This window comes from Cyprinodon variegatus, unplaced genomic scaffold (assembly GCF_000732505.1).
Source record: "Cyprinodon variegatus isolate N-32 unplaced genomic scaffold, C_variegatus-1.0 Scaffold1079, whole genome shotgun sequence".
In the NCBI taxonomy this organism is placed as follows: Eukaryota; Metazoa; Chordata; class Actinopteri; order Cyprinodontiformes; family Cyprinodontidae; genus Cyprinodon; species Cyprinodon variegatus.
Genome location: NW_015151532.1, coordinates 172,104 through 193,361, shown reverse-complemented (window position 1 = coordinate 193,361; position 21,258 = coordinate 172,104). Strand labels below are relative to the sequence as shown.

General features: G+C 38.7%; 2 protein-coding genes across 3 annotated transcripts; both read right to left on the bottom strand.

Moving 5' to 3' along the window:
* Window positions 1-1,901: 1,901 nt before the first annotated feature.
* LOC107101298 (potassium voltage-gated channel subfamily A member 2) lies at window positions 1,902-8,577 on the bottom strand. 2 transcript variants are annotated; one of them, XM_015400161.1, is made up of 3 exons: window positions 8,424-8,577; window positions 7,889-8,316; window positions 1,902-7,196 (listed from the first exon to the last, which is right to left on the bottom strand). In XM_015400161.1, the coding sequence occupies exon 3, from the start codon at window positions 7,057-7,059 to the stop codon at window positions 5,563-5,565; it is 1,497 nt and encodes a 498-aa protein (XP_015255647.1). In that variant the 5' UTR covers window positions 7,060-7,196; window positions 7,889-8,316; window positions 8,424-8,577; the 3' UTR covers window positions 1,902-5,562. The 2 variants fall into 2 exon arrangements, with proteins under 2 accessions (XP_015255647.1, XP_015255648.1); XM_015400162.1 differs by having other exon boundaries at window positions 7,889-8,302.
* Window positions 8,578-18,748: 10,171 nt separating this feature from the next.
* Window positions 18,749-20,958, bottom strand: LOC107101306 (potassium voltage-gated channel subfamily A member 3-like). Its single transcript, XM_015400174.1, has one exon. It carries the CDS (start codon window positions 20,831-20,833, stop codon window positions 19,277-19,279), a length of 1,557 nt encoding a protein of 518 aa, XP_015255660.1. The 5' UTR covers window positions 20,834-20,958; the 3' UTR covers window positions 18,749-19,276.
* Window positions 20,959-21,258: the final 300 nt, after the last annotated feature.

The window sequence follows — 21,258 nt, the reverse complement described above, 5'->3', positions numbered from 1 at the left end:
AGCAACCACCTGAACTTCACCTCTACTCATCTTCAAATTTTTTCTAAGGATATTTCATTTTTTTATGTTTATCTACTGAGGGAATTAAACTTAAAGGATGCTTTTTCTTCATTTTGATTATATTTTTTTCTGTCTGTGTGTTCTGTCTGTCTGTCAATTCATCTTGGTTTCAAAATGAAATAAAAAATTCTTGAATCGCTGCAACAGTTACAGAGTAACACTTAGTGATAAGCCACAAAAAAGGTTTTAACTGGAAAGCAATTTGACTTCATTCAGTTGTCTTTCTGAAGACATCTTCCGAAAAAAAAAAGAGCGAAAGTTGCCTTAGAGTTGAAGCCTGTTTTGTGGTTGCCATGATCTGGATGACTGTGAATTTACACAGGCATTTAATAATAAGCTTTAACAAACACACAACATAATATGTGTAGTGTTTCTCTTAATGAGAGATTGTGTCTGGATAATGAATAGCTGAGAGTCATGCACTTTAAAATGTCATATTATGTGCTTTCTCTCTTAATGGCTGAAGGCAAAACAATCAAAAAGTTGCCCATGGTACCTCTAGAGGGCAGCATTTTCTCTTCCTTTTTTGCCTTCATCCCTTAGTGTTTAGAAAACCTATAAAATATTGATCACTGACTTACCTTTTTCGTTTTCAGTAAAACCCCTAAATACAGTGACTGCGTTTAGAAAATTAACTCCACCTTCTTACAGTAATTCTACAGTTTTCTTGAGTAAAACCAGGGCATGACTTAAACATGTACCTCCCAACAGCAGGGTGTTCTCTTATGCCAGGGCAGCCCCGTTGGATAAGCTCCAGGTCCCACAGCGCTCTTCTGTTAATTACAAGCTGGTAAGTACAGTGCAAGCCTGTAAGACTCCTCTACCGTACTCCTGTGGGCATGCTGCTGATAAACAACACATAGGCACACACTCCTCCTCACTCCTCTCTAACAATAACAACAACTGTAGTGTACGTAGTGGTGGCCACCTGCCCCAGAACTGTGTTTCTTGCTTCAGCAGCTCAATCCCATCTGTCTATCCATGATTGCCCTGGTTCCTGGAAAGTGGAGCTGCAGAGTGCTGCAGAGAACTACTAGATCAAAGCAATACTAATGACTATAGCAGAGGTGAAGCCTAATGTTCCTCCTCACAATGCAGAAAAGTTATACACATGTTCACTACATATGGTGTAGATCAGAGTAGAGGGAGGAACTCACGCAGCTAACGACCCAAATGTATTAAAAAGCCCAGGGGTTTACCATAGCTTAATTAACGATCATGCGTTTTGTTTACTTGTGTTTGTAATAAAAAATGCATTTCTAACAACAGTCTTTATAGTTTTCTAATTATATCAAACCATATATTCGTATCTTGACACAAAAATTACTCTGTAAAGCAATCTACATGAATCTTTTCACATTAGCAACTTTTTTCCAACTTCCTTTTTGTCTTCTCCTCTCTATAATTCTCCTACACCTTCATCTGCCCACCTTCTTCTATCTAATTTTCTAATAAAGAGCGCTTCTAATAGAACACCCTGTTCTTTCTTTCAAACTGCATGGATCATATAGAGTGCACTTGAAGGGAAGAAGAGGCTGAAGATGCCAGGAGGCGTTTGAAAATGTCCTTCACAGTCCCCCAAGCTACAAAGACGCTGCCTCTCCTAAAAATATCAGCAAACGGGGCTTTGATATATTCGTGGCATTTTGTTTCAGCGCAGATGCTTTTGGGCTAAAATTAGATCATCAAATCATTTGCAGACCAAATACAACAGTGATTGTGATGGGAAGTAAGAAAGGCTGGTGAAACATAAAAAAACCCAACTCTGAATACAAATAGCAAAAACAGACACAACAAAGACAACCCAAACACAGTTTCAGTTGATTAATTATTGGTTTCATTATTGATTTTACTTGTTATTGGTTATGATCATTTGGAAGTATACTTATGTCTTGTTTTACATGTTTTTTGAGCGTAGATTGTCCTTTTTGTTGTAAAGTGCAGGTAATACTACTTTTAAATCCAAACGTTACATACAATATGTAGTACATGTGTTCTTTCTCAATTATTCTTCATAATTATTTACAATATTGTTCTACATTTCATTTCACAGAAAGAAAAATCATATCCACTGTATCAGCATTGTTGGCCTCTATGATACAGGAGAGCAGAGGTGAGGTGAACAGCTGTACATGTTGTTTTTAGTGGATGTCATACTATCAGGCTCTGGGTTGAAAAGAAAAAGAAAGGACATTGATTCTCAAACACACACTTTTGTACACAGTTTGCATATTGGTCATCTTGCTTCTCGTATGGTTGAGATGTATTGGGGTGGCCTTGCTGCAAAGAGCTGACATGGCAGTTCAAACAAACCCAGGGAGTTAAATTTCTCCCTTCAGTTAAGCTTTAGCTACGTCTACTGGTTTCCTTCTAAAAAGCTCTGTCAGCTCTTTGAATCAGCAGGAAATGATGGAGGCTAAAACATTAAATACATCTTTACTCAAACCTTCCATTTTCATATAAACTACAAGCTTATAATCAATCTCTGCATAGATCTTTCGGCATATTCACTGCAGTTCACTCTGCTCACTGGGTTTGCTGGTGGCTCCCTCAGTGTTTGGGAAACAATATATTCCAAAATCAACTATATTCATGTTTTTGTGCTTTAAGCTGAAATTATTGAGGATGTTCAACAACTATGTTGTGGTTTTCAGTGCATGAGTTGCTACAGTGAGTCAGGCTGAAGCACAGTAACACACCTATGACAGTCCAGGTAAATGTTAAGGTGCAAACACTGATCATAGTGTCATACAGAAAACAAATGAAGACAGAAAATATGATGCATTTGCATACATAGACAAATATTTTTTGGTCAGACTGTGAGTTTCTCCCAACATATACATATATGCAAATTGCGGTTTCATAAATGGAACTATAGAACCAGACTATGATATTGACATCCAGGGTTTTTCTCACTGCCTGTCACATGTGTACATTCCTCCTTCTAGAGCATTGGAATGCCTAAAACAGTAACCAGGAAAAATAGATTTCAACAGAATGGGAGAGGTCTATTTGAATAAATATTTCCTTAGAGAACCATTCATTTATATGATACAGTGGTCCACTAAGGTAGAATGAGCGTATTGCTAAGAAAAAGCTACTTAAGCAGTAAGCAGTATTTTAATATCTATATTTGCCTAGAACTGCTCTCAAAATTAGATTAAAAACAAATCTTTTAAAACCCATAATTTGGACAGAGACAACTATAGCCTCAAGTCAGGCAGTTGGATGATGCATCCTGAGTATATATTGGCAGCGTTGGTGTTGATATATTCTGCTACTGCAGGCTGAGACTGTAGTAACGAAAAGAAAAACCCTTTCAATAAGTTATTAATCCTGCATTTAAAGAACCCATCAGTACAGTTCATGCTACACACCATCTCCTCAGCAATAATCTCTTGTAACTGTGCTGAACATCTTTAGAGAAAAGTATAATGACAAAGAGATATACAGTAGGGGCTTAGTCGGACCATAATTAGATCAGACAATGTCTGCTGCACTGCTGCTAATTATCACCTCCAATACTGATGTTACTGCCTTTGACTGTTACCTTGGCAGTGTTTAGCGAACTGTGGGAAGTCTTAGCTGTGTGCAGTCTGAGAACTTTACTCCTGGCCTTGGCCAACCTTTAAGGAAACAGTGTATTAATCTCGTGGCATAAGAGATGTTTTAAGGGACATTTAGACCTCACCGATATTATGAAGGAGCCAATATTATAAAGGCTTTATGATAAGAAAGTCGGCTTAGAGTTTAAAGATACCTGGTGGTGAACAGTTGCTTTATGGGGGGTGGTTAAATGAGACATATGTCTCAGTTAAGATAAACGTTATGTGTCATTTTTCCTAAAAACTTTTCAGGCAAGAAAACTTCCTAAGATGCCAAGGGAGAGTGTCTTTGGCACTCAGAAAAGGAATAACTGCTATTTTTTAAAATAACCTTGTAAGAGCTGCATACTGTTCAAAATCTTATGCTTACTTTTGTTTTAGGATCTCAGATAAAATAATTTGTGTGCTATATACGTGATCTGTATTTAAAGATATATTGTTTTATATATATTACTAATAAATATAACTATTGCTTTCTTTTATTGTATTCTTTTAGTTGCTTCCTTTTTTTAGCTAACATGCATGCTATAAATGTTTCAAGGTCATGCAACACCAGGTGAACGGCATAAACCCAGACAATAGGCAGGTAAAGCATTAGTTTAAAAAACACAACTCCTTAGTAGTTGCTACTTTGATATGGACGCACCTGTGAAACAGACGCAGCTGCAGGACATTAAACTCTGAATAGATGCAAAAGCAGGATGTGAGTTTATGTCTCCAATTACAGCTCAGTTTACAGCAGCCTGGCAATAATTTAATTTCTGGAATGTAAATATCTATAAGATTCTTGTTATCTGTAGAAAATGAACTCATTATTAACCAGTTAAAAGTTCTCAAACCTACAGTTTTAGGTAAATAGCTACCTGCAGGCATCCTTTAAAAATGTGAAGGCAGTGAACAGACAAATATACAGTGGCTAGGTGAAGCAAGTGGCAGTCGAGAAACTAGAAACTTCTCATTGAGATAAAAAGGTCATGCAGTAATCTACTAACTAGAGTTTCTTCTTACCTACTGTACCAATCAGATATCAGTTAAGTCACAGTTAAGCTACCTATCTATATGGATACACACTATAAGAGTGAAACAGTGAAATACTTAACAAGTAGAAACATTCATTATGTCTCAAAGCTCTGCACTAAGACCAGTTTGGGTGAATGGAGTTGGGAATTCTTGCATTGCAATACATACAGTAAATATAAGACAAAAGCAGTGAAAATTCAAGGCCATTGTCAGTCATTCATCAGATACTGATGTCTGCAGGGGAAAAGGGTGTCAAACCATAAGCTTAGAGCTGATGGCTGTCATACATCCCTAACATGGTGTACTTAACCATCAGCCTCGTCAAAAGTCACCCAGAGGCCATATAAGCTTTGGAATGGGCTTAATATTTGCTCCCATCCTTTTATCTCTAAATATTGAAGCATACTGTAGAACGGTTTTGTTTCATTAGCTCCATAAAACAGCATATGTAGTTCACAACAGACCCTTAGAAAGTGCGCACAGGTGGTTGCCATGGGGGATGACGGATAAATGAGCAGGGCTCAAAAGCTTTAAGTTTGGGTTGGCTTTTGTATTTTTCCTGCGTGTACAGCTACTATCTACAGTGGTAAGCAGGACAGTTTTAGATATTGTCAATTTTTATAGCAGCTGATCAGACATTGAAAACTTCATGCAGCAAATAAAAAAATGTAGAAACTTAAACAAGATTATTAAAGTAAGACTTCACTGGTGCAAAGGGAAGAAATGGCATTTAAATTATTTTTCACTCAATCGTCACTGATATTCTGTATTCTGCTGTCTTAATTTCCCATCACTCTTGTGGTACGGTTTATATTTTTGTCCCATCCAGCTGTAAAGTTTCATATTTCCCACTGTGAGTGGGAGGAACGCATGTAGGCTACACATCTGTGAGCATTTTGGTGATGTTAACATAGTTTGTGTTGGCGAGTGTACAGTTGGCTGTTTTAAGGTTCTCCTCCTGTAAGTCCTCATTGCTGTTGTTGACAGCCTCCTGAATCTCCATATAGTCTGATTTACTGATGGTGGAGCCGCTCCGGCTCTTCTTTAGCTCCTCAGCTGAATCAGCTTTGGTCACATTGACCTGCAGATACTGAGCCTGCTCCTCGCCTTCAGTTTCACGATGGTAAAAGTAGTTGAAGTTGGAAACAATAACAGGCACTGGCAAGGCAATGGTCAGCACACCTGCAATGGCACAGAGGGAGCCCACAATCTTTCCACCAATTGTAGTAGGGACCATATCACCATAGCCGACTGTTGTCATGGACACCACAGCCCACCAAAATGCATCTGGGATGCTTTCAAACTGTGACTCGGGTTCATCTGCTTCAGCAAAGTAAACTGCACTTGAAAACAGGATGACCCCTATGAAAAGGAAGAATATGAGTAGGCCGAGTTCTCTCATACTGGCTTTAAGTGTCTGACCTAAAATTTGAAGCCCCTTGGAGTGACGGGACAGCTTGAAGATTCTGAAGACTCGTACCAAACGGATGACCCTGAGAATGGCTAAAGACATGGCTTGTTGACCTGGCTGACCATCCTCTGCCCTATCTGCTAGCTCGGTGCCTAGAGTGATAAAGTAAGGAATGATGGCAACAATATCAATTATGTTCATTATGTTACCAAAAAAGCCTGCTTTGCTCGGGCAGGCGAAGAAACGCACTAAAAATTCAAAGGAGAACCATATAATACAAAGAGTTTCTAGGACAAAGAAGGGGTCAGTGAAATAATTGGATGTATAGCTAATTACTGTAGAGTTGGTCTCAGGTGAAAAAAATTGAGCTTGGGATTTGTGCATTTCATCCTCATCATTACGAAATATGGGAAGAGTCTCCAAGCAGAAACTGACAATAGATATAAGGATGACCATGACGGAAATTATGGCAATAATCCTAGCAGGACCTGAGCTCTCTGGGTACTCAAAGAGAAGCCACACCTGTCTCTGGAACTCATTTTCAGGAAGAGGCCTTTCTTCCTCCTTGATGAAACCTTCATCTTCTCTGAACATCTCAATGGCCTCCTCACCAAGCTCATAAAAGCGAATCTCCTCCGAAAAAATATCAAGAGTGACGTTGACCGGCCTTCTCAGTCGACCTCCTGATTGATAATAATACAATATGGCATCAAAGCTTGGTCTGTTTCTGTCAAAAAAGTACTCGTTCCTTAGCGGGTCAAAGTAGCGCATCCTCTTTTTGGGGTCTCCCAGCAGGGTTTCTGGGAACTGAGAGAGGGTCTTGAGTTGGGTCTCAAAGCGCAACCCTGAGATGTTAATGACCACCCTCTCACAGCATTCATGGTCGGCCTCTGGGTCATAGTCCAGAGGGTGCCCTGGGTGTGCAGCTGCCTCGTCAGAGGGGTCGCCTGCGGCAACAGTCATTCTGCAGGGCAAAGACGCCTGCACCTTTCAGGATGTTAGTGTCCTGCAGTCTTGAGAACTGCAGGTGGTGGCCAGGGCAGCGTGAGGACTCAACAGAGTGAAGACATGAAGGCCACACGGTGTCACCTAGGATCTAGCTGCAGGCAGAACAAACAGAGAGAAGTTGCAAGGTCAGAGAAATTTAAGACATTATTCAACTCTCAATTCTGCTGAGCTCAAACTACACAAAATAAAAAAAATAATACCACTCTAACTAACATGCAAATAATCAGAAATTATATTAAAATAGCAAAAAATGCAAATTTATTATGTGGGCCATAAGAAAAAAAAACTTCCAGAGGCTCACAAATCAGGACACTGATTTTGCTGCAACATCTATATCAGCTACGGAATTGCCACATATGAGAATGCCAATGCAGCAATACAGATATCATCCTTCCTAAGATATCTTAAGCTGTGCTATATCTAAAAAAATAAATAAATACAAAAATGCTCTATAGTAAGAATGATGTGACTTCAGGTTGTGATGAAGCATTTTGTCTTGAAATGGTGCCTGGTACTGAAATATTCAAAAACATCTATAAATAATTTACCAACAGAAGGAAATTGGCTCTCGGGGAAAAAATACATCTCTGCCTGATTCCAAACCTCTTCTTTAAGTAAAAGATGTTTTGAAAAAAAAAACACATCATGCAACAAAAACTGCAGGTGTGGCAGTCATGCTCTCAGAGGTGCAAATCCTTACATGAACTACAGTGTGATTAGATTTTACTCTTCATAAATGGGAAGAAAAGAAAAAATAGATGCTGTATTTTAATCTCATACATACCTACAGACATCTTTTCCCTCGCTGGGTGAGGCTGGACGCTCCAGCTGGTGTCAGGGAGGTGGGTATCTATGATCAGCTGCGGCAAACGGGTATCCAGACTCCAGCGCAGGTGGTGGGGAGATGGATTTCCAATTCGGGACAGTCGATTATATTCACCTCATCTCGTCTGCAGCATCCTTCCCATGTACTCCGCTTACAGTATGCGCGGGTGTGTCCTCGCTTTCCCCTCCCAGACTCCTCTCCTCCGGGTAGGATGCTGTGAGGTGGCGATTGGTACAAAAGGGCGGAGGGAGACGTCCAAGGAGGTGCTGGTGCTTCCCTTATTAACCGAAGGTGCTTGGATCAGCAGAATGATCTTCTCTCACCGATTTCCTCCGCGCCGGAGAGATTCTGGCTGCAGCCTCTGCCAGACACCTAGAGATAACGTCCTCAAAAAATAAAAAAAATAAAAAGAAAAGTGGACTGATTAAAGTCGTGATCTTCTTGATTACATGCCAAATGAAAAGGTTCAATAACAAGTATTATTGCTGCCAACCTGATATATACATTTTGATAGATCTGTGCCACATAAACCAGCATTTCCATAAGATTCCATAGAAATGCTGAACTGGATCCTTAACGCTCGACACACAAAGAAGCTGCTGAGATCCTTTTTTTTTTTAACTCTACATGGTGGGCAGAGCGGCGATTTCAGACACTGACTTGAAACGACATGCATGAAAATCTTAGTGGGCTTGAAGATTGCGCAATTTCTCTAAACCAGCGCCCCATGCGCACACGCAACACGGGCACGCACGCAGACACAAAGCGACCCCTATTGCTTACGCACGTGTCAGCACGGTGGGAGGTGATTTGATCTATTTTTTCCCTTTTTAATTAAGCCATGAAAACAGTTGTGGGTGAAATACCCCTGTAGCCAAGCTTGATTTGGTTATTTATTGGCTACTGTATGAAGCTCCGTCCAAACTGCAGTAGGGTACCGCTCTGAATACCAAAAGAGGTGTTGGTCATGGAGCAGGGAATGAGAAATGAGGCGCACTAAAGCAGCACATCCACCTTTTCTGCTGTGGACATATATAGTATTTTAAACATTGGTCCTATCCTGCCAAAGGAGTATCATGAATTTAAACATGCCTTTGTTGAAGTTCTGAACTGAAAATAATCCAAAATGCATGTTTGATACTTTTTTCACTTAATCAAATAACCCCCCCTCCTTTTTTTTTTTTTTTAGCCCAGATGCAGTAAAGTTTTCTTATTATGAAAGTGAAGTAACAACTTCTATTTCCTTTCCACTGCTTGTTCATAGCAGCCAATGTTGTAATCTTTCCCTGCAAAGAACTCCATGAATAATGAATGGGAGGGGGGACAAAAATAGAGCAAATGTTCCATCAGTTAGTCTGGCTATTTTCCAAGAGACAAAACAAACTTAATAAACTGAAAATGCTTCTGTCATGATTGATGCTTGTATTGGAAATACATGCACAATGTCCTGATATGACCACCATGGAACGCACAGGTCATCGGGGATCTATTGGACAGAAAAGGGTTGTTTGAAACCTTTCCAACTTTACACTTGGCAAACCTTTAACTATCCTGGGTGCCAGCTTCATCTTGCTGTCCAACTTGTCTCCTGCTTTCATAGAAGCAGATGCTTTTTCTATCTTTAATGTTTTTTGTTGTTGTTTGGTTTTTTTGGGGTGTTAATTACAGGAAAATTATCGTGGGACCGTTAGAATGAGTTTTAACTCAGCTTGTTCTGCATCAGATTTTGAATTAAGTTAAAATCATTCAGGATTCTAAATCCTTTAACCACATCGAGGAATGAAAATATTGTCAACATTACATGGAGAATTAGATGTTACTGATAAACTTCCTTCTAGTATGTTTTTTTCTAGGAGAATAAAAGGTGGAAATTATTTAAAAATGTTAAGCAATGTCATATGAATGGCTCTTTAAAACAAGGGTTTATGTTAATATCACTGATTTAATGTATTCTGCATGTGAAGGAGAAACAAGACTTGGAATTGAAAATTACACTGTGAAAGAGGTGTTAGCATGATGGCTTAAATCTGCAAAATTACATTTATTCATAGATAATATGCATCACATTACAACAGAATATTGAGACTTTTTATGAAACCTAACATAAATTCTAAAAAGCTAAAAGCTTGAAAATATTAAGCTCTTTTTTTTCGAGAGGTTTATTTTTCAGTTGCACTCAAATTAATTTAAGCTTTAGTTTCTTATTGTGTACTACTGGACCTGATTAAACTGCTGTTCTAAAAATCTTTTAACTTTGCTATCAAACTTATTCAATTCAATTAATTTCTATAGCGCCAATTTACAACACATGTCATCTCAAGGCACTTTACAGTTAAACCAGAACATACAGTCAAATTGATTCAAAGTTTTCTATCAAAGAAAAAACAGTTGATTGCATCGACTCATTGACTCAAATACAATCCCTCACACTAAGCATGCTTGTAGAGACAGTGGAGAGGAAAAACTCCCTTTTAACAGGAAGAAACCTCCAGTAGAACCAGGCTCAGTGTGAGTGGCCATCTGTCGAGGTCGACTGAGGTTTAAGGAGACAGAAGCAAAGAGATACAAAGGCAACAGTAAACCAGCTCCACAGGCGGCCCGGTCCAGGAACCACACAGCCAGGCAGACAAGCTCCGAGCCAGCTCCCATGTCAGAGGATGAAGAGAGCACATCCAGCCAGTCACGGTCAGAGATACAGGACTACACTGAAAAACAGGCCGATCTCCATCATCTATAAACAAAGGTGTTGATGGCAGCAGCACAGCTGATATTTCTCTCCAGGATGGAGTCACAGCCAAACAGGAACAGACGAGGCGAAGCTGCTATGAGAAAAAGCAGAGAGAGCATAAGGTTAGAGATTGAACTAACAGATTCTGCAGAGGGGGAGAATAGAGATAGAATGAAGCAGAATGATGAACTAGGGGCCCCCATGTCCTCCAGAGGTCTAAGCCTATAGAAGCATAACTATAGAGGTACAGACAGTCAGGTTCCAGACCTTAATCAGAATTTGTGATACAAACTGATAATTGATTTTTTTTCTTATTTTATTTTATTTTATTTTTTTAATAAAATCTGACTTGGGTTTTGCTAATATGCAAATAACAATGCCAGTTTGCTATGGGCAATGCTGATAGGAACTCATAGTATATACCATACCAGATATTGTATTTTTTTGGTTCATAATTTCTACTTTTAGCAAAGCAATTGTTTGTTTTTAATAAACTGTACTTATAATTTCCGAGTGTCAAACGTGTTTTTATGAATGAAACTTGACAAACCTCTGGGTGGTTTTTTTGGTCATGTAGTCCCTTGACTGTGGCCATCATTTTCTGATTCCTTTGCCTCCCTCCTTCTGGATACTGCATTGCAGCAGCTACAGGTTTTCAACAGTCACACATGGTGATATTTATCCCCCCAACACACACTATGTGAAAAAGATGCAATAATAGCTTACTGGATCAAAGAACATAAGGCTTTATGCATTTGTTTCCATGTGCAAATTTTTGACAAAGATGTGCAAATGTTTGATAAAGATTTATAATTACTCTAAACCAGAAATTCTAAATGCATAATCAGGGTAACATATAGACCATATAGTTTGTTTATTTTGGTTTTTTACAGTTTTTCTTTAGACCTTCTACTTATCCTTCAACCATTATGCTTTTCAATTTCTTTCTAAAGCTATAGAAACTATAGATTTATCCTTCTGGGAGATGAGTCATTCCGAAAAACATTACTCAGGAGGCAGGAAACTGAATGGGTCCTGTAAAAGAGGCCAATGTACAAACAGACCAGAAGAGTGGTTCAAATGAGTAAGTTGCAACATGTGCACAGATAGGAAGACATTACAGCTCATTTTGTCCTTTCTTTGCCCTGGAGGTAGCAGTGCATTTGAGGATGTGATGAGGAGAGTAGAGAGCATAATGCAGAGAAAGAGGAGGTAGAAATACAAAGGGGAGGGCAAGGCTGAGATGTGCTCCTCAGACTGAGGCCCGACGAGGTTAGATCCTGGAAATGAGCCAGACGCTAGAAGAAACTCAAGGACATTGGCCCACTGCAGTGGGCGACCCAGCTGGAGTCATAAACACATGCTGCTGCACTGAGTTCAACATCTGAAATACCTGTAGATTTTTATTATTTATTATGCACGATTATATAACATCCAATGAATTTATCTGAGAGGACGTTTACAGAAATATATATTCAGATTGTGTTCAGCCTTGTAAGCTATGCTGACACCGAAGGGAAGGACGTTCAGTCAGAGTCAGTATCATTGTCGCAGGGAGACTTTTCTGCTGCATTGTATGATGGATCTATATAAGTGAGTGAAATTCAAGTCAAGGTAAGTTGCTCCTTTTAAAAACATCTCTTACATTACACCAAAGGTCATCCTAGAAAGAAGACACCTTTGCACGATGGGGAGAGAGGCGACTGATCTTATTAGAAACAGAGTAGGGATCTGTAAAAGAAGACTTGATGCTTTGAGAGTTTTCCTTTCTGTTAAAGATATGCTGCTTGGAAGAAAGTGTCATAAAAACATTCACAAACTGAAGTATTATGATAAAAGCTTAACTGCATTGAAAAATTATTGTTTGTCTCATGAATGTTTCATATTACCACATGTATTTAGATAATTGACAAAGTTACAGGGTAAACATAAAAATCAGTTTTTAAATTATAATTTCATTCAGAGATGGAATAAAATCATCATCTTTTTGTATTTACTCCAATTATATTTATCAGGTATGAAATGAGGTTAATGTTTTGCAGCATGTGAGAGTAACAAAACAGAACCTATTGACAGAATTAAGCAGCTGAAATGGACTGTGACTTTGTCAGTGTGATAATACAAAGCTCTGATTCATTTTTGTGTGACTAAAGGAACCAGAAGATGTGCCTCAGCAGCATGGATCAGTCTGATATCCAGCCGGTTCTGGGCCCAGCACCCGCTCTGACTCATGGGACACCTGGGGGCAGAGCGAGGCCAGCACATTACGAATGTCCTATGGCCTGACATCAGAAAACCCCCACACCCATCTGAATCCCCCCCCCTCATTGTTATTAATCTCATCAGAAAAGACAAGCAGGTCTGTGATGATTGTTTCATAAAACCAACTCATCAAATTAGATCATTCTAAGTCAGCAGTGTTACTTCGATGAGTAACTATCTTGTTCCCTCTCCGTGTGTTGCATTGAAGACAATGATTTTTGTGGCAACAAAGAGAGGAAGCTGGGGAGTTTTACCACACCTACTCTATTTCTGCTTCCACTGACATATTTCAGATAAAGTCACAAAACTATCGCAAAGCCCTTCATTTTTTATGCAGCCTCCCACATTTCCTAAAGATGGTTTGTGTTCTTGTCAATCTTAAGACATGGGTTTCCCAAACTGAATTACATTTATAAGCAAAGAGAACTGCCTTGAGATGACATGTGTTGTGAATTGGCACTATATAAATAAACTGAATAGAATTGAACTGTTGGGTGTTTGAACAAACTTTTAGTTTGACCCGTAAGGGAAAGGAGAAATGTATCTGTCCTTCATCTCACTGAAAGCCCTCAACAGTGTCCTAATGCAGAAGAATGAATCTTAAGAATAGCCCCAAGGATTCAATTACATGCTCTGGGAAGAGCAGATGCATGGCACCAAGCGAAATAAGTGAAACATATTCTATTTTTGGGAAGACAGAGGTACAGTTTTAGGGCAAACATTATACCACTTGAAATATCACCCGAGAAGAGTTTGGTAAATAAGTGCACCAGAAGCAGACTCAGACATTTCTTTATTTCCTTTAGCAGTTTATTATCATCACGCTTCATTAAAGTTCAATGATGACAGGAGGCACCTCGCATGGCATACCCACCCCATGCTGTCCTTTTGGGTGTCATTAAAGACAACACACTGCTGCAATGCATGAATCATCACATGTGATGAGTGTTAGAATTAAGACCAGCACACAAGGGGGCCTAGTACAGCAGGGACGCCTGGGGTCTTGACTATATCTTCTCTATGAATCCAGACTGAGCAGGACCCAAAATTTGTGTCCAACATTTGCCTGCAGCAGAAGACCAGCTGCAGAGAGTCTCGGTCCGGTTCGTTTTGCTGATGCCAGCCCATACATGTTCCCTTCGCCATACATTTCTCTGTTTAACAGGCGCCTGCAGCAGTGTTCAGTGAGGCACAAGAAAAGTCTTATATCTGCACTGCACTCACATAAACGCTGCATGCACGCTCACACACATAAAAAGCACGGTGACAGAATTGCATATGTTGCCACAATGTAAAACAGTCAAGCGTAAATTAAGAACACAAGAGGACATACAGCTTTTAATTTGTCTATCTTTACACTGCATTTAACACGCTGAATTACTTTTTTTTTATTTTAAATCTTTAGTGACAAGTTTTCTCATGTAACCAAGGAAATATGAGTGTATAGTGCCCAGTGATCATAGTAAAAAAAAAAAAGCCTGTGAGTAAGAATATGAGTTTGGATACAAAGGCTCAGATTTTCATATTCTAAAAAAATTTCAAGATGCTTGCTTTTGTCAAGAGTTTTCAATATTTAGGTTAACGTGGTAAGATCTGCCATTTGATGAATCTGAAATTTGATGAATTAATTAAAAGAACCTTCATTCCTCAACAATATATTTCATATTCATTTAAAGCTTTACAATTTCTATCAATAATTCAGTGTCTCTTCCCACTTATCTTTACAGGGTTGCAAGGGGGGAGCTGAAGAACAGCTTGAACAGGTGGCCAGTCTATCTATCACAGGGCAACATGGAGGCACACAGGGCACACAACCTCTCAACACGGCTAAAAATTTAATCTATTTCAATTATTCATTTCAAAAGTTGGAACTCTGATTGATTACTCACAAAGGCTTTGATTATGTTGGTTTATAGATAATAAAAATAATAGTTTACTCAGAAACATAAAATATGAAAAACTAATAAAAATAGTTATTATTAGAGAGATGCTGTTTGATGGGTGTATTGTGGCCAACAATATCAGAGTCCTGACTTGACACTTTTTGATCAGGCAGTCACTGACCTCCATCACAAGAACGGTGATAAGGCCTTGAACATGGCTGGTGTAATGAATGCTGATGGAAAATTGATTAAAAGGAAAAAAATGTGGTAACGTCACAACATATGAACCTATACAGGACTTAGGATACAGTTGTATTCATGAAGAGGAAATAAAAGTATTGGTGGTTTACAGAAAAAAAACAAGAATGTTACTAGTCAAAAGTCTCTTTCCAGATAAAGGTACATTTTTGCTTTTTGCAGCGGATGGCCACTGTTGAAATAATGTGACCCATATAACATCTCAGATGAGCCACAGGCTCATTTCCCTTAATGAAATGCAACACTGATGCAGTAAATTAATCCAAAGGGGGCTTCAACCAAGTAAGGAGCGTAAATATTTTACCTGGACATTCTTTCCTGTATGCTAAAACCTCTAGACTAAAATAACTTTTTATTGCTCTTCACAGAATTTTCTTGTTTTAAGAGAATTAGATTTTCACTATTTATTAGCTGTATGTGATAATCATCAGAACTACAGAAGTGAAGACTTGAAGTGACATATGTTTCTTCAAATATACATTAGTGAAATTTCAATCTATATTTCCTAACGAACTGTTATATAAAACCAGAATCTCGTATAATTAATATCTTTTAAAATACAGGTTTTACTCCTTTAACTTAATTACTTAAATGAATAGAACTTTGATGATAATCTTATTTTGTCTAAGTGTATTTTTTAACACATATCTGTTTGTTGTTGTTTTATTCAGTAATATAATTTTAGAACAAGAAATTGAAGAAAACAAGTGTGTTCTAATAATTTTCTCTATGACTAACGATGTATTACAGAAGATGTTCTTCATTTGATTTGTTTTATTTGTCTAATGAAACTAATGGGTGTTAATGAAGAAAATAAAATTGAAGCTGCTATAACAACTAAGAGAAAAACAACATTAATCTATAATGATAGCCCATTATATCCTAACAAGTTTACTGCTAATTAAATTGTTGCTTCTCCACAATCAACAACAGAGAAGGATGGTCTAACTTCCAATTGTCCCTCGCCAGCACTACTGTTAAGCAAGGCAAGCAATGATTAATGGCTTTGGACGATTTGCAGCCCCCTTTCATTTTATCTGGTTAAAAATACATTGAATAAGGAATTCAACCCCTGAGGGGCAAATAGAACGAACAGGGGAACTCAGCAGCTCTAATGTAGAGCACCTGCAGTTGTGGGACAAATACAAAGTGTTTTGCAGGAGGGAGGTCCATTCAGCTCTACAACAGCAACAAAAATAACATCAACCACCCTTTCATAAAAATATTAAAAAAACACAATTAAGTTTTGGTAAGAGAACTAGTGTTTCTGTACAGTAAATAACTCTTTTTTGGCTTGTTGTTTACTTACTTAATTTAAATATAAGTTTATTATGTTAAGTTAAATGCTGCTTTATAACTTTAAAGATGATAGGAGTTTTTAGATGAGAGATTCTTCAGTAATAATGTAGGATTCAGAAAAGCCATATTGATGAACATTTCTATGCTTTGAAAATCACGCAGCTTTTCTTTTCTTTATTTCCTATAGCTTTAGCTGTATTTCTCCTTGTCTGAAACAGATAATTATGGATTAAACTAAGAGCTTTGAGGAAATGCTTTTGGAGCTTTCTTCATTTTCTTTTAACTGCAATATGGATTTTTTTTCTTCTGCATGCTGCATAAGCAAAGAAAATCACAAAATACACTAATTTCTTTGCTTTTTTTTATTTTTTTTTATCTGAGTAATCATTGTAGATCTTTGTGTAGAAAGACTAAATATCCATTTGGCCTAATGATGCCAAAATCACGTTATGAACACAATAAATCAGTGACACCATGTTTTCATTATTAGGATTTTGTTTTCATGTGTTGATTTTCCTGTGAAGTTAAGTGAAGCTGTGTTCAACGTGGAAAAAAATTCTGTTTTTTTTAAGTTTTGTTGTAAAAAAATAAAATTAAATAAAATTTGCTGTTCTATCATTTATGTAAGATGTCCAAACAAAATCTCATCTTGATTTATGGTTTTATGCCATAAAAGAATATAAGAATAGTCACACCAGCGGTCCTAGACATGGCATAATTATCAAAGCTTTTACAATTAAAACGTTAGTTCTCCAGAAATTACACATGGGTGAAAATAAATTAATATGTACAACAGATTCCCCAAGTATAATCGGTTCTAAACAATTTCTATGAGAAAATCTCATCTCATCCTTCCCATTTTTATTTTGTCCTTCGTATAGTAATAATGTCTTTTATCCACTAGATGGCACTAATGAGCTATTATCCAGACATCAAGCATAGGGCTCAGATTGATATCAAGTCAGACTATGACTAAACATAAGGTTTAAAGGCGTTACTGGTTAGACCTTACACCAATAAAAGGTAGATTAGAGGCACATGTACTGTAATAACAAAATATTTTTTAGTAGCTTACTTGATAGTTAATCTAATAAATTTTAATGATGCAAATAAAACACAGTCTTAAACTAAAAGACACATTATTTAATCTATATTTACAGATTTACTACTTGTTCCTACATTAAGTTCTAAACCTAAATGTTAATTTGCTCAGGACGTTAACCTGCAGTTCAGATGTTGATCAAAAGACAAACTTTAATTCTTATACAAGCGTTTATGACCCATTAAAGAACATGCAGGTAATTACTTTTCTTACCCCTTTCAGTTTTGCTGTTTGTTTCACCTCATCTGTCAGCTTTAAAGGTAATGTGTCTGCATGTCTTGTGCACATGAAAAGGTGGCTGACGCAAATCAAGTTGGCATGCCAACTTGGAGATCTGACGAGCAGATTTGTGAAAGAAAGGACATGCAAAGGTGGCTGACGCAAATCAAGTTGGCATGCCAACTTGGAGATCTGACGAGCAGATTTGGACTGACATGAGACCCTTGTGTTTGCATGGAATCTTTTTTGATCAATGTCATGTCAAAAATCATAAACTGTGTTATTGCTAAACTACTTAAGATTCTCAACACATATTGCGAAAAACACTAAAAGTTAAATAATACTCATTTAATTTTTAAGTGACAAAACTGAAATGATGGTCCCATTTCACACTTTTTATATCAGCATATGCAGCTGATCATTTGTTTTCTTTTCAAAGTGTACAAAACTTCTGTTAGTTATTTAATTAGATCGCACCATATAGCTTGGAATCCTGAAATTCTAAGTTTGAACCCCACTCCCACAGACTGGGTCTCTGAGCAATACCCTTAACCCCACACTGCTCCCGAGGGCGCCGCACAATGGCAGCCCACTGCTCCCCAAGTGGATGGGTTAAATGCAGAGGTAAATTGTTCCAATGTGAGATCAATAAGTTTCAATTATTATAATAATTATATGTATATATACATATAAAAATGACAACAAACAAAAAATGTCAAAACTAAAAAATCTATGAAAAATTTTCTCTGCTTTACTACTCTTAAGAGAAAAATGGTAAATTCTTTAGGGAAAATGTAAAACAAAGCAATGGGAGCATTAGAGTGGGGTTGCCCGGGAAACCACCGTCGTCATGGAGACTGCATCACAAGGCGGATACCGTCTACACGTCCTGCCCCCTTTCATCCAGACTATGTCATCACTGGGCACATGACAACATACACAAGGCCAGGTTGTGCTTTTTTTTTTTTGTTTATTTTTTCCCCTCTTTCTTTTATTTCCTAATAAAAGTGCAATTAACAAGCAAAGCCGTGATCTATTCATAATTGTATTTATTCAATATAGCCCATATAAGTGTTTCTGAATAAAAATACAGGTTTTTGATTCATGATAAGCCTTCTCGCACTATCTGAACATGACTGCAGAGTCAAACACGTGGACAGGTTATGATATTAGATATAACCTAAACAGGCATTCAGCTAGATAAATCATTATAATATATTTAATAACATTACTGGACAAAAGAACTTTTCTGTTCTTTCCACAAAGCACAACACTTTAGGCTTTTTTTTTTCTTTTGGACTTTCAGGAGTAAATGCTACACGTGTATTCAACACTGACAACATTATAGCAAACCAGATATGTAGGCATCATGTGGCATTTTAGACTAAAATGTGACAAATGTGATTTTACCAACAGCTTATAAAGATAGTTTACAGTCAGTCAGATCTATCAGGCCTAAATGGGTACTGTATTGAGGTCTTATGTTAAAGTTAACTGTTTCATCCTTCAGCCACAGATTTGGACTGACACATAGAGGCTATACAAAAATAATATTACAGACCTAATATTTCTTTATGCTTCATAAATAGTGAATTTTACACATCTGTGAACATCTTTTTGATGTTGACGCAGTTCTGATTTTTCTCTGTAGTAAAGTTGGGCTGCTTGAACGCACAGTTGATGCCTTCTACAATAACCATATAATCGGACTTGCTGAGAGAAGATGAGCTGCACGACTTCATCTGCTCCTCTGGGGGGAGGTGCTCACAGCTGCTTCTGTTGAGGTATTGCTGGTGCTCCTCTCCGTCCGTCTCTCGGTGGTAAAAGTAGTTGAAATTCGACACAATTACTGGCACAGGTAAGGCAATAGTCAACACCCCCGCTATTGCGCAAAGTGACCCCACTATTTTGCCTCCAATGGTTACCGGATGCATGTCTCCGTATCCAACTGTGGTCATTGTGACAACTGCCCACCAGAATGCTTCTGGGATGCTGGTAAAACTAGACGAGGGGTCGTCTGCTTCTGCGAAGTAAACAGCGCTGGAGAAGAGGATGACTCCTATGAAGAGAAAAAAGATGAGCAAGCCAAGCTCCCTCATGCTGGCCTTCAGCGTCTGTCCCAAAATCTGGAGTCCCTTAGAGTGTCGTGAGAGTTTAAAAATGCGAAAGACTCTCACCAGCCTGATCACTCTCAGGATTGCGAGAGACATCGCCTGCTGGCCCCCGTTAGTTTGCTGGCTCTCTGCCAGCTCTGTCCCCAGGGTGATAAAGTAAGGGATTATGGCAACAATGTCAATGATATTCATGATGTTTTTGGAGAAAGTGGTTTTGCTGGGACAGGCGAAAAACCTGACCAGCAACTCAAAAGAGAACCATATAATGCACAGCGTTTCTATCACAAAAAACGGATCTGTGAATGGGCTTGGCACCGTTGGAGCTGTGCCATTTAATGTGGGTGCTACTGTGGATATGTCTTTTTCGTCCCGAAATTCAGGCAGAGTCTCTAAGCAGAAAATAACAATTGAAATCAGGATCACAAGCACTGAAACGATGGCTATTCCTCTTGCAGGTCCGGAGCTTTCAGGGTACTCAAACAGAAGCCAAACCTGCTTTTGGAAATCATTTTTAGGGAGTATGCGCTCATCCTCTTTTATAAACCCCTCATCCTCGCGGAATTTCTCCATAGCCTCCTCCCCAAGTTGGTAAAAGCGTATCTCCTCTGAAAAAATATCAATTGGGACGTTAACAGGTCTCCGAATGCGCCCCCCTGACTGGTAGTAGTACAGGATGGCATCAAAGCTGGGTCTGTTTCTGTCGAAGAAATACTCGTTCCTGAGTGGGTCAAAGTAGCGCATCCTTTTCCTCGGGTCCCCCAGCAACGTGTTTGGAAACTGGTTGAAAGTTTTGAGTTGAGTCTCGAAGCGTAAACCAGAGATGTTGATGACCACCCTCTCGCAGCATCCCTGGCGGCTGCACTCATATCGATCCACGGACAGGTGAGGCGCTGAGAGTACAGCCGACTCTTCCAGCATGTTTTCCACCGTCATGACGTTCCTCTCCGCCTCTCCATATCCCCGCTTCTCAATCACGGCTCTGCCCTTGTGTTCGGCTGAGGATGGTGTCTGCGTAACGCTGGAGGTCTGCTCATCCATACAGGTGTTTTTGTTGTTGTTTCTGCTTGGAGAGGCAGAGTGCGCGGCGTCACTCCCAGCCAAAGCTCACAGCTTTGGAGAGCTGAAGCTGACGCCACTTACATGCCACCTAACCATCATCAGTGTCTGCTCATTCACAGGGTGAAGCTCTGCACTCTCTTCTGCTTTTCCCTCTTTTCCAACACATCAACCCGCCCACGGTGCGCATATGTCTGACATACGTCCACCAACCACCCAATCGGAAATTCATTTTACACTTAATGTAGGCAGTAACCCTTCAGTCTTATTCACACATGCAGCGATTGTCACCTTCACTGCACAGATTCACGTTCAAGTCACAACATTTCTTTTTCTTTTCTTTTGAAACCCCATATTAAATCTCCGGTAGTTCGTGAAAAAATACAAACAGTTAAAAAAGAAGGTGT